The sequence below is a fragment of the Mustelus asterias genome, unplaced genomic scaffold, assembly GCF_964213995.1.
Source record: "Mustelus asterias unplaced genomic scaffold, sMusAst1.hap1.1 HAP1_SCAFFOLD_599, whole genome shotgun sequence".
NCBI lineage: Eukaryota > Metazoa > Chordata > Chondrichthyes > Carcharhiniformes > Triakidae > Mustelus > Mustelus asterias.
Genome location: NW_027590549.1, coordinates 14,599 through 30,348, shown reverse-complemented (window position 1 = coordinate 30,348; position 15,750 = coordinate 14,599). Strand labels below are relative to the sequence as shown.

Genomic DNA, 15,750 nt, shown 5'->3' with positions numbered 1-15,750 from the left:
CGCCACTTTGCTCCACTAGCTCCTCCCTCTTTTCCCCTAGGCCCTGCATGTCGGGATGGGAGAATCGGACCCAGTTAGCCCTCATGCAGATGGGAAAATCTTGGAGAACAATCCAAGTTCATACAAACCCTCCCAGGGGAATTCATTTGCACCTTCTGTGGACTGGGGAAACCCACTCAGAACTGCCCCCCAATCATCCACCAATATAAAGGTGGCATTTTACACCCACCCCTCACACCACCCCCCCGGAACCCTGCCCCCCCCCCCCCCCCCCCCCCCCCCGCCATGGCATGTGATGCGGTAGCGGAATTGACCCACAAATGGCTGGCGGGATCTTCCACTTCCACTACTGTCAATAGGCCGTCCCATTATTCACACCCTCTGCTGCCACCCTACACCTTCACCATGGCCAATCCACCTAACCTGCACACCTTTGGACACTAAGGCCCAATTTAGAATGGCGAATGCACCTAACCTACACATCTTTGGACAGTAAGGGGCAATTTAGCATGGCCAATTCACTTAACCTGCACATCTTTGGGCACTAAGGGCAATTTAGCATGGGCAATCCATATAACCTGCATATCTTTGGACACTAAGGGCCAATTTAGCATGGCCAATTCACCTAACCTGCACATCTTTGGGCACTAAGGGCAATTTAGCATGGCCAATCCATCTAACCTACACATCTTTGGACACTAAGGGGCAATTTAGCATGACCAATCCCCCTAAACCTACACATCTTGGGACAGTAAGGGGCAATTTAAATCCTAACCTGCACATCTTTAGACTGTGGGAGGAAATTGGAGCACCTGGAGGAAACCCATGCAGACACGAGGAGAATGTGCAAACTCCACACGGACATTCACCCGAGGCCAGAATCGAGCCTGGGCCCCTGGCGCTGTGAGGCAGCAGTGCTAACCACTGTGCCACCGTGCCACCCATTTATGGGACTATGGGTGTCACATAGCATTCCCCATATCCCTTGATGCCACTCAAACCTAAAGAATGATCTGTCACGTTCTTGAATACATTTTGTGACTTGTCCTCCACAGCTTTCTGTGGCAGAGGATTCCACAGGTTCGCCACCCTCTGAGTGAAGAAATTTCTCCTCACCTCTGCCCTCAATGGTCTACCCTATATCCTGAGACTGTGAGCCCCTGGTTGTAGATTCAAGCAGGGAAAACATCCTCTCTGCATCTAATCCGTCCAGCCCTCAATCAGATCCCCTCTCACCTTCGAAACGCCAGTGAATACAAGCCCAGTCAAGTGAACCTTTCCTCATAGGACAGTCCCGTGTTTGCAGAAAATAAGGAGGTAAAAACGGGAAGGGGGAACCAGAGGAGGTGGGAAGAGTGGACAGAATCCGGGAATGCGAATCTTATTATCACCTGGTCAACAGCCAAAGTCATTGCTCGTTGTTGGGGAAGGGTGAAGGGAAAGGGAGAGTGCGACTAATTGGGATGGACTTTCTAAAGAGCCCCCATAGTCCCAATGGGCCGAGTGGCCTCAGCCAGCTATCATAAAACATTGTGTTTTGTTTGAAGGGTCACCACTGAAGGCTGATGTGCAAAGGAACTGATGGAAACCAAGACAGCGGAAAATGGTAGCTTCTTCAATGGCAGTTCCTTGGAGAACATTCCTGACACTGATCCACTGCAGCGGTACAAGTCCTTCTTCATCCTGCTATACTGCGCCCTGGTGGCGGTGGCCTGCGTGGGCAACCTCTTCCTGATTGGCTGCATCGTGCTGGACAAGAAGCTCCATAATGCCACCAACTTCTTCATCGGCAACCTCTCGGCCGCCGACCTCCTCATGTGCCTGACCTGCGTGCCCCTCACCCTGTCCTACGCCTTTGAGCTGCGCGGCTGGCTGTTTGGGAGTTTCATGTGCCACTTTGTCTCCCTCATGCAGTTGGCCACGGTCTACGTCTCCGTCCTCTCGCTGGCGGCCATCGCGGTGGACCGCTACGTGGTGGTGGCCCACCCCATCCGCCGAAGGATAACCTCACATTGGCTCGCCCTCACCATTGCCGCCATATGGTTGGTGTCTCTTGCCCTGGCCTGCCCGGCCACCATTCACACCACGTACCAGGAGCTCACTAGGGTCAATTTTACCGTTTGTGGGGAGTTTTGGCCGAACCTTGAGGCACAGAGGCTGGCATACTCCTGCGCCATCCTCCTGTTGTCCTACGTGCTCCCGTTATCCACCATAACCATCTCCTACATCGCTATCACCTCCCACCTCAAGAAGAGAAGCATGGCCGGCAGGAACCACAGCAAGTGGAGCAAAGACAAAAGGAAGACCTTCATTCTCCTGATCATCTCGGCGGTGGTCTTCGCCACCTGCTGGCTGCCGCTGCAGATCCTGAACTTGATCATCGATGTGGACAGTGACCTGACTATCCTCAACTACAGGTACATCAAGGTCCTCCACCTGTCCTGCCACTGGGTGGCGATGAGCTCCTCCTGCTACAACCCCTTCATCTACGCCTCGCTCCACCGCAAGCTCCGCCTCCACCTCGGAGGGTACGTCCGCCATCGGAAGAGAAACAGCAGCTTCCTGTCCAGTCTCTCATCTCTGTCACACACCGCGGCCTCCAAAATGAGTAACCGGCCTGGCGGCCAATGAGCTTCGAGCTTGCGGCGGTTGCCGGGCGCTGAATTTTGGGATTGACCCTGAGTGGGGGCTCGTTCATTGTTACACATTGCGGTCGGTCCCCCCACAAGGGGCTCAATGCCTGCCCTTGGACTAAGTGACACTGACCATAAACATTCCGTGTTTGACCCCTACTCTCTGTTGATCTGGAAGAGAGCGCTAATCCTGAGCTACAGAACAGAATTCTCGCTCCCAATCCCAGTTGGATGCTACAAAGGATACAGATATTGGGTCAAACGCAAGATGGAACTTGGCTTCCATGCCCGCCGTGTTCGTGGGCAATGAGGAATGTGGGAATGAGGGTGACAGCGTAGACAACCATTGAGGGAACTGTACCACTGATGACTCAGTGTGCTCAGGAGAGAAGGGGAAAATGATGGGGGGACAGGGCAAGGCTCCAGGTAGCATATTGAAAATTGCATTGAGCGTTTTGTCCACTTAAAATGATGGTGTGCACTTATACCAGCAGAGGGAGTCTAGAAGGAAATAAAAGGATTCTGATTCTGAATGTTTCTTACTGGATGTTACTGTTCTTCCCAAGAACCTCAGGCCACAAGTTCAAATGAATCAAATTATCTGATGAAGGGCAACGCTTGGAATGGTGTAATAAGTCTTTGGAGGCAAAAGTTCCTTCATCAAAATCCTTTTATTTACAATTCCAACAGCAGTACACAGAGTGCTCGCAGTCAGCAGTCTACCTTCGGGAGTGCCTGAGGAACCGACACTCCCGGTTAAATACAAGGCAAAGACTCCCTGATTGGCCCATCAATTGACCCCTTAATCAGGGAGCTCATATTCCAATAGGCCAACCTCAATGGCCTGATTGATGTCATTACAAATGGACTCTGAGTATTTGGAGTCACCTGTAGGCCAGGCCAGGTAAGGATGACAGATTTCCTTCCCTTATGGGAGCTTTAGTGAACCAGATGGATTTTTCTGACAATATTCACAGAGATTCGCTTTCAATTCTAGATTTTATTGATTGAATTTAAATTCCACCGGCTGCCGTGGTAGGGATTTGAACCCGTTTCCCCCAGAGCATTAGCCTGGGGCCTCTGGATTATGAGGCAAGTGATACTACCACTACACCAACATCCTACCCTATGCTTGGTGCTTGTCTAAGGTTGCCCACTCATGTTGTAGGTCCTATCATTGAGATGGTTTAGTAAATTAGGTGAGATGGTGGCATTGTGGATTAGCAGTCCTGAGACCTGGGGCAATGCTCTGGGAACACTGGACAAAGGACAAAGAGAATTACAGCACAGGAACAAGCCCTTCAGCCCCGCTAAGCCCGTGCCGGTCATGATACCCTAATTAAACTAAAGACAAAACCTTCTGCCCTCACTCAGTCCGTATCCCTCTATTCCCTCCCTATTCATGTACCCATCCAGATGCCTCTTAAATTTCGCTCATGTGCCCTCTTCCACCACCCCCGCTGGCAGCGCGTTCCAGGCACCCACCACTGTCTGCGTGAAAAACTTACCCCGCACACCTCCCTTAAACTTTCACCTTGAACCTGTGCCGCCCCCCCCCTTGTAATTGACACTTCCATCCTGGGGAAAAGTCTCTGAGTTCCACCCTGTCTACGCCTCTCATAACCTTGTATCAGGTCCCCCGTCTTTCCAGTGAAAACAATCCTAGTTTATTCGACCTCTCCTCATAGCCAACACCCTCGAGACCCGGCAACATCCTGGTGAACCTCCTTTGCATTCTCTCCAAAGCTTGCGCGGCCTTCTGGCGACCAGAACTGCACGCAATACTCCAAATGCGGCCTAACCAAGGTTTTATACAGCTGCAACATGATTTGCCAACCCTTGTACTCAATGCCCAGGCTGATGAAGGCAAGCGTGCCATATGCCTTCTTAAGCATCTTGGCCGTCTACTTTTAGGGAACTGTGGACCTGCACGCCCAGATCCCTCTGTATGTTAAACAAAAATGGTTAAAAACCCACCTCAGCAACTGGTGGAATTTCAATTTTTTAAATTTATGAATGCTGGAATTAAAAGGATAGTCTCAGTAATGGTGATCATTATACTACCAGGTTACTGTAAAAATCCATCTGGTTCACTAATGCCCCTTCAGGGAAGGAAATCTGCTGTCCTTACCTGGTCTGGCCTACATGTGATTCCAAATTCACAGCAATGCGGTTAGCTCTTAACCACTGTCCCCTGAAATGGCTGAGTGAGACACTGAGTTGTCCAACACACGGCAGAGAAATGTGGGCGTGTCTAGAGTATGGAGAATATGACTTTGAGAGGGAGGAGCAGCCACGATCCTATGAATGGCGGAGAAGATTCAAAGGGCTGAACGGCCTCCTCTTATTTGCTACGTTTAGACTGCAGGAACTGCAGCGGTTCAGGAAAGCGGCTCACCACTACCTCCTCAGGGGCAACTAGAGACTGGGCAACAAACGTCGGCTTAGCCAGTGACACCCACTCCCCCGAAAGAATAAAAAATAATTTGATATTACTGACGCCTCAATAAGAGTTTATCATTGTGAAGCAGTGATTTGATTTATTATTGTCACATGTATTAGCATACAGTGAAAAGTATTGTTTCTTGCGCGCTGTACAGACAAAGCATACCGTTCATAGAGAAGGAAAGGAGAGAGTGCAGAATGTAGTGTTACAGTCATAGCTAGGGTGTAGAGAAAGATCAGCTTAGTGCGAGGTAGGTCCATTCAAAAATCTGACGGCAGCAGGGAAGAAGCTGTTCTTGAGTCGGTTGGTACGTGACCTCAGACTTTTGTATCTTTTTCCCCGACAGAAGAAGGTGGAAGAGAGAAAGTCCGGGGTGTGTGGGGTCCTTAATTATGCTGGCTGCTTTGCCGAGGCAGCGCGAAGTGTAGACGGAGTCGATGGATGGGAGGCAGTGTGCAGAGTTCGAGGAATCTTTGGAAGACTTGCCTGTTGCACCGTCACATATTTGAAGCTCTCCCGTCCTTTGTGTAGGTTCGGTAGATTGGCCATGCTAAATTGCCCCTTGGTGTCCAAAGATGTGCAGGTTAGATGGATTGGCCATGCTAAATTGCCCCTTAATGTCCAAAGATGTGCAGGTTAGATGGATTGGCCATGCTAAAATTGCCCCTTAGTTTCCAAAGATGTGCAGGTTAGGTGGATTGGCCATGCTAAATTGCCCCTTAGTGTCCAATGATGTGTAGGTTAGGTGGATTGGCCATGCTAAATTGCCCCTTAGTGTCCAAAGATGTGCAGGTTAGGTGGATTGGCCATGCTAAAATTACCCCTTAGTGTCCAATGATGCATAAGTTAGGTGGATTGGCCATGCTAAATTGCCCCTTAGTGTCCAATGATGTGTAGGTTAGGTGGATTGGCCATGCTAAATTGCCCCTTAGTGTCCAAAGATGTGCAGGTTAGGTGGATTGGCCATGCTAAATTACCCCTTAGTGTGCAATTAGTTGATTAGCGTGGGGTTACAGGGATAGGGCGGGTGGGTGGGCCTGGGTAAGATACTTTGTTAGAGATTCAGCAGATTCGCTGTGCCGAATGTGGACATTGTATGATTCCTGCTTGGTTTCGGGCAGGGTTCTCCTGGAGCTCCAGCCACGGAAGTTTCTCTTCCTTGTCGATATGTGACTCCAGAGCCACGGCGAGATGGTTGACTCAGAACTGCCCCCGCTGAAATGGCCGACCAGCCGCTTGGCACCCTTACTGTACCAACCCCCCATCCCGCCTCGAGGGCCGTTCCTTCCTCCTGAGCGATGTGGCCATGAGGATGCTACCAGCTTTCTCTCTGATGCCGAAGCACGTCCTTTCAATCCTGTTAGCTGCCAAAGCTGACTGAAATGATGCATTTCTGGCAGTTTATGGAATGGGCAATGATGCAGCGTTAATGAAAGTTCAACATGAGGCTCCAGAGATAAGGGAAATGCTTAAACAATGAAACATACCTTAGACACAACAACAGATACATGGGAAGGATGGGGTGTCAGAAGGAACCCTCAGCTGAAGGAATGATTTGATTTGATTTTTGATTTGATTTGATTTATTATTGTCACATGCATTAGCATCCAGTGAAAAGTATTGTATCTTGCGCGCTATACAGACAAAACGTACCGTTCATAGAGAAGGGAATGTGTTACAGTCATAGCTAAGGTGTAGAGAAATAGCAACTTAATGCGAGGTAGGTCCATTCAAAAGTCTGACGGCAGCAGGGAAGAAGCTGTTCTTGAGTCGGTTGGTGCGTGACCTCAGACTTTTGTATCTTTTTCCCGACGGAAGAAGGTGGAAGAGAGAATGTCCGGGGTGCCTGGGGTCTTTGATTATGCTGGCTGCTTTTCCGAGGCCGCGGGAAGTGTAGACGGAGTCGATGGTTGGTTTTGTGTGTTGATTTTTAAAAATTCATTCGTTGGACATGGGCGTCGCTGGTTGGCCAGCATTTATTGCCCATCCCTAGTTTCCCTTGTTCAGAGGGCCTTAATAAGACCATCCTTGATCTTTCATGGCCTTCCAGAATATAAAGCCAACGTTTGCTGCTCATCCGTTAATTCCCCTTGAACTGAGTGACAGAATTTTATTGCCCCGCCCGCCCCGGGAATCGGAGAGGGCGAGGGGTCGGATAATGGAAAGGTCTGTTGACCTCGGGGCAAGAATTTATGGTTTCAGGATGAACGAGGCCATAAAGTCCTACGCAGTGGCTCGCTTGGCCATTTCAGTTGAGAGTCAACCACATTGCTGTGGCTCTGGAGTCACATGTAGGCCAGACCAGGTAAGGATGGCAGATTTCCTTCCTTAAAGGGCGTTAGAGAACCAGATGGGTTTTTCCGACAATGGTTTCATGGTCATCAGTAGATTCTTAATTCCAGATTTTTAAAAATTGAATTCAAATTCCACCATCTGCCGTGGTGGGATTCGAACCCGGGCCCCCAGAACACCAGCTGAGTTTCTGGATTAATAGTCTAGCGCAGTGGTTCCCAAAATCTTTTCACTGGGCCGCACTTTCGGAATAAAAATTTGCTCGCGCCACACCAAATTTTTTATTGATAGGAAATACATTCAAAAACAAAAAAAACCAACTCCTAGCAGTGCTTGATTCATAACATAGAACACAACTACTTTATAATATGATCATGGGACATCCAGAAAGTATAAAACTTTCTTGCGTTTGATAAGGTTCCCCATGGTAAGCTTTTGCAGAAAATACGGACACATGGGGTTGAGGGTGATTTAGTGGTTTGGATCAGGAATTGGCCAGCTGTAAGAAAACAGAGGGTGGTGGTTGATGGGAAATATTCATCCTGGAGTTCAGTTACTAGTGGTGTACCGCAAGGATCTGTTTTGGGGCCACTGCTGTTTGTCATTTTTATTAATGACCTGGATGAGGGCGTAGAAGGATGGGTTAGTAAATTTGCAGATGACACTAAAGTCAGTGGAGTTGTAGACAGTGCGGAGGGAAGTGGCAGGTTACAGAGGGACATAGATAAGCTGCAGAGCTGGGCTGAGAGGTGGCAAATGGAGTTTAATGCGGAAAAGTGTGAGGTGATTCACTTTGGAAGGAGTAACAGGAATACAGAGTACTGGGCTAATGGTAAGATACTTGGTAGTGTGGATGAACAGAGAGATCTGGGTGTCCATGCGCATAGATCCCTGAAAGTTGGCACCCAGGTTGATAGGGTTGTTAAGAAGGCGTACGGTGTGTTAGCTTTTATTGGTAGAGGGATTGAGTTTCGGAGCCAGGAGGTCATGCTGCAACTGTACAAAACTCTGGTGTGGCCGCACTTGAAGTATTGCGTACAGTTCTGGTCGCCGCATTATAGGAAAGATGTGGAAGTGTTGGAAAGGGTGCAGAGGAGATTTACCAGGATGTTGCCTGGTATGGTGGGAAAATCGTATGAGGAAAGGCTGAGGGGCTTGAGGTTGTTTTCGTTAGAGAGAAGAAGGTCAAGAGGTGACTTAATAGAGGCATACAAGATGATCAGAGGATTAGATAGGGTGGATAGTGAGAGCCTTTTTCCTCGGATGGTGATGGCTAACACGAGGGGACATACCTTTAAATTGAGGGGTGAGAGATATAGGACAGATGTTAGAGGTAGGTTCTTTACTCAGAGAGTAGTAAGGGCGTGGAATGCCCTGCCTGCAGCAGTAGTGGACTCGTCAACATTAAGAGCATTCAAATGGTTATTGGATAAACATATGGATGATATTGGAATAGTGTAGGTTAGAGGGGCTTTGGATTGGTTTCACTGGTCGGCGCAACATCGAAGGCCGAAGTGCCTGTACTGCGCTGTTATGTTCTATGTTCTATAAAACAATCACTTTGGAAAAATATCTATCCATGTTTAAATGTTTCTTTGATTGTCCTTGAATCTTCCCGCCACACTTGCCATCCTCTCTCGCCGCACAGTGTGGCGCGCCGCACCCTTTGGGAACCACTGGTCTAGCGATAATACCACTGGGCCTTCGCCTCCCCGGGGGGGTGAGGGCACCCCTCCTTTGCCAGCTTAGCCTGTGGGTGGAGGGTAGAAAGGGCAAGAGATTCTGCCTCCCTTCACTTGATGTCTCGAGGGAGATCAGTTTGTACACATCAGTCCCCTTCACCTGAGCCAATATTGATATAAAAGTGATCGGATTATAAACGGAAATTAGCAGCTGCTCTGTGGCATTCCTGGTGGGGAAAGGAAATGTTAAGTTGTGACAGGAAACTAGTGCGGCAGTGTAATTGGAACAGGAAGTGCATGCAATGATGTAAATTGTGACAGAAATGAGTGTGATTGTGTCAATTGATTTGATTTATTATTGTTGCATGTTTTACTGCAGAGTGAGAAGTATTGTTTCTTGCACACTTTACAGTCAGGAAAGGGGTGTGATACTGTAGTTTTTTTTATTTATTCATTGGGACATGGGCCTCCCTGGCTGGGCCAACATTTATTGCCCATCCCTAGTTGCCCCTTGAGAAGGTGGTGGTGAGCCGCCATCTTGAATCGCTGCAGTCCATGTTCTGTGGGTTGACCCACAATGCCGTTAGGGAGGGAATTCCAGGATTTTGACCCAGCGACTGCGAAGGAACGGCTGATTATATTTCCAAGTCAGGATGGTGAGTGGCTTGGAGGGGAAATTGCAGGTGGTGGTGTTCCCATTTATCTGCTACCCCTTGTCCAATGAGTGTGACAATGTAGTTGTGACTGGAAGTGAGTGTGACAGCGTTAATTGTGACAGGAAGTCCGTGCAATGGTGTAAGTTGTCACAGGAAGTGAGTGTGATATAGAGACAGGAAGTGGACCCTAGACCTTTTGTACATTGTAGATTTGTTGCTATTTTCTCTTTCCAAGGACGCTGAGTACTCTGGGCCCATAGCCATCAGCCACTTTGGATCTGCTTTGCTCTAGACAATTCCCATTTACAGCTTTGAACTGGCACTGGAAGCAGAGGTGGTTGAAAGCCAAGAAGTTCTCCTGGGAAGATTTGAAGTTACAATCTCTGTTTGAGTTCTTTATGGCACTCCTGGGGCTGGGGGTCGGATGCGCTCCCTCACCCAATCCAATATCTTCAACGCATAAATTAAACCATCCATAATTCTTCTTAACCGTTCACGGGATGCTGGAACATCAAGGCTAGCATTAGAGGCTAAATTGCCCCTCAGTCTCAGGGTAAATAGTTGGGGTTACAGGGAAAGGGCCTGAGTGGTATGGTGGCACAGTGGTTAGCACTGCTGCCTCACAGCGCCAGGGACCCAGGTTCGATTCCCAGCTTGGGTCACTGTCTGTGCGGAGTTTGCACGTTCTCCCCGTGTCTGCGTGGGTTTCCTCCGGGTGCTCCGGTTTCCTCCCACAGTCCGAAAGCCTGGTTAGGTGCATTGGCCATGCTAAATTCTCCCTCAGGCGCCGGAGTGTGGCAACTAGGGGATCTTCACAGTAACTTCATTGCAGTGTTAATGTAAGCCTACTTGTGACTAATAAACTTTAACTTTTAGGTGGGATTGTGGTCGGTGCAGACTCGATGGGCCAAATGGCCTCCATCAGCACTGTAGGGATTTGTTGTCCATCCCTAGTTGCCCCTTGAACTGAGTGTCTCACTCGGCCACCTCAGAGCGGCAGTTGAGAGTCAACCACATTGCCATGGCTCTGGAGTCACATGTAGGCCAGACCGGGTAAGGACGGCAGATTTCCTTCCCTAAAGGGGACATTAGTGAACCAGATGGGTTTTTACGACAATCGATGATAGTTTCATGGTCACCGTTACTGAGATTAGTTTTCATTTCCAGATTTTATTTTTGAATTTAGATTCCACCAGCTGTTGTGGTGGGATTTGAACCCGTGTCCCTCAGAGGATTAGCCCCGAGCCTCTGGACTTTCTTATCCCTTCAAGGTAAATGGGGAGGGGATGGAGTGGGTGAGATGAATTCAGGTTGGTTTGCGGCAACCACGGAGTTGAGTCAAATGCAACACAGCGGCACAGTGGTTAGCACTGCTGCCTCACAGTGCCAGGGACCCGGGTTCGATACCCGGCTTGGGTCACTGTCTTTGCACCTTCTCGCCGTGTCTGCGTGGGTTTCCTCCGGGTGCTCCGGTTTCCTCCCACAGTCCAAAGAAGTGTAGATTAGATCGATTGGCCGCGCTACATTGACCTGAGTGTCGGGGGATTAGCAGGGTAAATATGTGGGGTTACGGGGATAGGGCCTGGGTGGGATTGTGGTCGGTGCAGACTCAATGGGCCGAATGGCCTCCTTCTGCACTGCAGGGATTCTATGATGGGTCTCAGAGGGAAAATTGGAGATAGTACGGAGAACTTAAATAGCTCAGAGCTCTGCCAAGGAAGGAGAGCGAGCCAAGAAATGTACAATTTGTTTGTCAAAATGTAAAATAAGAAGATTTGTGTCGGAGCAAAACTTTGTATCAAGAAAAAATAAAGGAACAAGCCAACCAATTGTAAATTGTGACAACAAATAGATGCTGGAAACACACATGTCCGGCAGCAACCGTGGAGAGGAACAGAGCGAACAGCTGGGATTTTCCAGACCCCCCGCGCTGGAGGCCGCCCACCCTTGGACCTTCCAGTCCCGCTGAAGTCGGTGGCAATTTGCGTAGCTCGCCCATGCTGCCGCCTTTGGGGGACCCGTGTTGAGGGGAGAGGGGGGGTTGTCTTCGGTGGGACTGGACAACCCCACCGGCAGCAAGGGGCTGGAAAAGCCCGCCCGCCGTTTCAGGGTGAGATGACGGGACTGTTGGGTTGTTGGCACACACGTCCCAAGTTTGAACGACGCACTGGCGCTCTCTTTCACCTTATCCCATCGGGAAAAAGATACAAAAGTCTGAGGTCACGTACCAACCGACTCAAGAACAGCTTCTTCCCTGCTGCTGTCGGACTTTTGAATGGACCTACCTCGCATTAAGTTGATCTTTCTCTACACCCGAGCTATGACTGTAACACTACATTCTGCACTCTCTCCTTTCCTTCTCTATGAACGGTATGCTTTGTCTGTGTAGCGCGCAAGAAACAATACTTTTCACTGTATCCCAATACGTGTGACAATAATAAATCAAATCAAAACCATGGCTGATACATTTCTCAATCTCATTCTCCCGCCTTTTCCCTGTAACCTTTGACCCCCCCCCTTACCGTGGGCGACACAGTGGGTTAGCGCTGCTGCCTCACAGCGCCAGGGACCCGGGTTCGATTCCTGGCTTGGGTCACTGTCTGTGCGGAGTTTGCACATTCTCCCCGTGTCTACGTGGGTTTCCTCCGGGTGCTCCGGTTTCCTCCCACAGTCCAAAAGACGTGCTGGTTAGGGTGCATTGGCCGTGCTAAATTCTCCCTCAGTGTCCCCGAACAAGCACCGGAGTGTGGCGACTAGGGGGTTTTCACAGTAACTTCATTGCAGTGTTAATGTAAGCCTACTTGTGACGAACAACTTAAAATTTTAAAAAAAGTCCCTATCTCTCTCATCTCCTCCAATCAGACAACCCACTTAGATCTCTGCATTCCTCTATTCCTGGCCATTTGTAAATTCCCGATTTTAATTTCTTCACTATTGGAGACCGTGTATTTAGCTGAATAAACAAAAAAAAAATGAAGCTTAGGTTAGGTGGATTGGCCATTATAAATTGAACCAAGTGTCAGGGGGATTAGCAGGGTAAATGTGAGGTTACGGGAATAGGGCCTGGATGGAATTGTGATCAGTGCAGGCTCGATGGGCCGAATAGGTTCCTTCTGCACTACAGGGATTCTATGATTCGATGGAGGAGCAGAAGTAGGCCACTCGGCCCATCGAACCTGCCCCGCCACTCAATGAGATCATGACTGTTTTGATGTAATAATCCTCAACTCTGCTTTCCTGCCTTAACCCCTCGATTCCCTTACTGATTAATAATCTGTCTGTCTCAGCCTTGAACATACTCAGTGTCCCAGCCTCTACAGCCCTCTGCGGGAAAGAATTCCACAGATTCACTCCCCTCGGAGAGAAGAAATTCCTCCTCATCGTTGTCTTCAATGGGTGACCCCCCTCACTCTGAGATTACCCCCTCTGGTCCCAGACTCTCCCACTATGGTGAACATGAAATCATCATCGATTATTCTAAAACCAATTTCATAGAATCCCTACAGTGCAGAAGGAGGCCATTTGGCCCATTGAGTCTGCACCAACTCTCTGACACAGAGTCATCCAGGCCCTATCCCCGTAACCCCAATGGCCAATCCACCTAACCTGCACATCTTTGGACACTAAGGGACAATTTAGCATGGCCAATCCACCTAAACCTGCACATCTTTGGACACTAATGGGCAATTTAGCATGGCCAATCCACCTAAACCTGCACATCTTTGGACACTAATGGGCAATTTAGCATGGCCAATCCACCTAAACCTGCACATCTTTGGACACTAATTGGCAATTTAGCATGGCCAATCCACCTAAACCTGCACATCTTTGGACACTAATGGGCAATTTAGCATGGCCAATCCACCTAAACCTGCACATCTTTGGACACTAATGGGCAATTTAGCATGGCCAATCCACCTAAACCTGCACATCTTTGGACACTAATGGGCAATTTAGCATGGCCAATCCACCTAACCTGCACATCTTTGGACACTAATGGGCAATTTAGCATGGCCAATCCACCTAAACCTGCACATCTTTGGACACTAATGGGCAATTTAGCATGGCCAATCCACCTAATCTACACATCTTTGGATATTAAGGGGCAATTTAGCATGGCCAATCCACCTAATCTACACATCTTTGGATATTAAGGGGCAATTTAGCATGGCCAATCCACCTAATCTAAACATTTTTGGACTTTGGGAGGAAACCGGAGCACCCGGAGGAAACCCACGCTGACACGGAGCGAACATGCAAACCCCACACAGACAGTGACCCCAGCCAGGAACCGAACCCGGGTCCCTGGCGCTGTGGGGCAGCAGTGTTAACCATTGTGCCACCAGACCAGGTAAGACGGCAGATTTCCTTTCCTAAAGGGGCATTGGTGTACAGATGGGTTTTTCTGACAATGGTTTCACGGTCATCAGTAGATCCTTAATTCCAGATGTTTTAAAAATTGAATTCAAATTCCACCAGCTGCCGTGGCGGGATTCGAACCCGGGTCCCCAGAACATTAGCTGACTTTCTGGATTAATAGTCTAGTGATAACACCACAAGGCCATCACCTCCCTGATACCAGCTCTGTAACATCCGTCTGGAGAAAATGGCTGACTCGATCCCACTTGAAAGGTAATGTTCGTTGAAACCACACTTGTATCCAGCAAGTTGAGTGTATTATAAACCTCCAGCCACACATGAGTTTTGGACTGTTTACAGAAATTTGTGGCAAATATTTACATTGTTATTGAGAAGTGGTTGTTGCCTAATTTACAGCGAGTTTACATTTATTCCTGCAGGAAACATTCTGCACACGGCTAACTTGACATCAGTTAAAGAAGCCAGCAGATAAAAAATTTGGAATTAAAATGTTTTTGCTTTCCTGCTGCCATCTCTATGACCGTACAGGTGGTGTGACCCGAATGGCTATGGGCAAATAGAGGGCTGACTGACCACTCAAATATTTAGGTGTCCAGATCACCAACAACCCCCCATGCCGACGCTACAGTTAAGAAAGCCCACCAACGCCTCTACTTTCTCTGAAGACGAAGGAAATTTGGCATGTCAGCTACGACTCTCACTAACTTTACAGATGCACCATAGAAAGCATTCTTTCTGGTTATATCACAGCTTGGTATGGCTCCTGCTCTGCCCAAGGACCGCAAAAAACTACAAAATGTCGTGAATGAAGCCCAATCCATCACGCAAATCAGCCTCCCATCCATTGACTTTGTCTACACTTCCCGCTGCCTTGGGAAAACAGCCAGAATAATCAAGGACCCCACGCACCCCGGACATTCTCTCTTCCATCTTCTTCCATCGGGAAAAAGATACAAAAGTCTGAGGTCACGTACCAACGGACTCAAGAACAGCTTCTTCCCTGCTGCTGTCAGACTTTTGAATGGACCTACCTCGCATTAAGTTGATCTTTCTCTACACCCTGGCTATGACTGTAACACTGCATTCTGCACTCTCTCCTTTCCTTCTCTATGAATGGTATGCTTTGTCTGTATAGTGTGCAAGAATCAACACTTTTCACTGTATGTTAATACATGTGACAATAATAAATCAAATCAAGTCAGCTCAGCCTGACTTGACCCTGCCCCAACGCCCAAGCACATACCAAGGGGGGAGGGGAAGGAACAGGGGAGAGGGGCTATCATTGGGATACTGATCAGCTAATGCCCCCCACCCCACCACCACCTTGCTCCAAAGAACAAAGAAAATTACAGCACAGGAACAGGCCCTTTGGCCCTCCAAGCCTGCACCGACCATGCGACTGAACTAAAACCCCCTACCCTTCCGGGCACCATATCCCCTCTATTCCCATCCTATTCATGTATTTGTCCAGACGCCCCTTAAAAGTCACTATCGTATCTGCTTCCACTCCCTCCCCCAGCAGCGAGTTCCAGGCACCCACCACCCTCTGTGTAAAAAAACTTGCCTCGTACATCTCCTTTAAACCTTGCCCCTCGCACCTTAAACCTATGCGCCCCCCTAGTAATTGACTCTTCCACCCTGGGGAAAAAGCTTCTGACTAT

At 48.8% G+C, this 15,750-nt stretch overlaps 1 protein-coding gene across 1 annotated transcript; it reads left to right on the top strand.

Moving 5' to 3' along the window:
• Positions 1 to 1,581: 1,581 nt before the first annotated feature.
• LOC144487116 (prolactin-releasing peptide receptor-like) lies at positions 1,582 to 2,631 on the top strand. The gene has a single exon (XM_078205174.1). It carries the CDS (start codon positions 1,582 to 1,584, stop codon positions 2,629 to 2,631), a length of 1,050 nt encoding a protein of 349 aa, XP_078061300.1.
• Positions 2,632 to 15,750: the final 13,119 nt, after the last annotated feature.

Bases quoted from the DNA above. Each gene is read 5' to 3' on its own strand.
- LOC144487116 (XM_078205174.1), top strand. From the start codon at position 1,582: ATGGAAACCAAGACAGCGGAAAATGGTAGCTTCTTCAATGGCAGTTCC.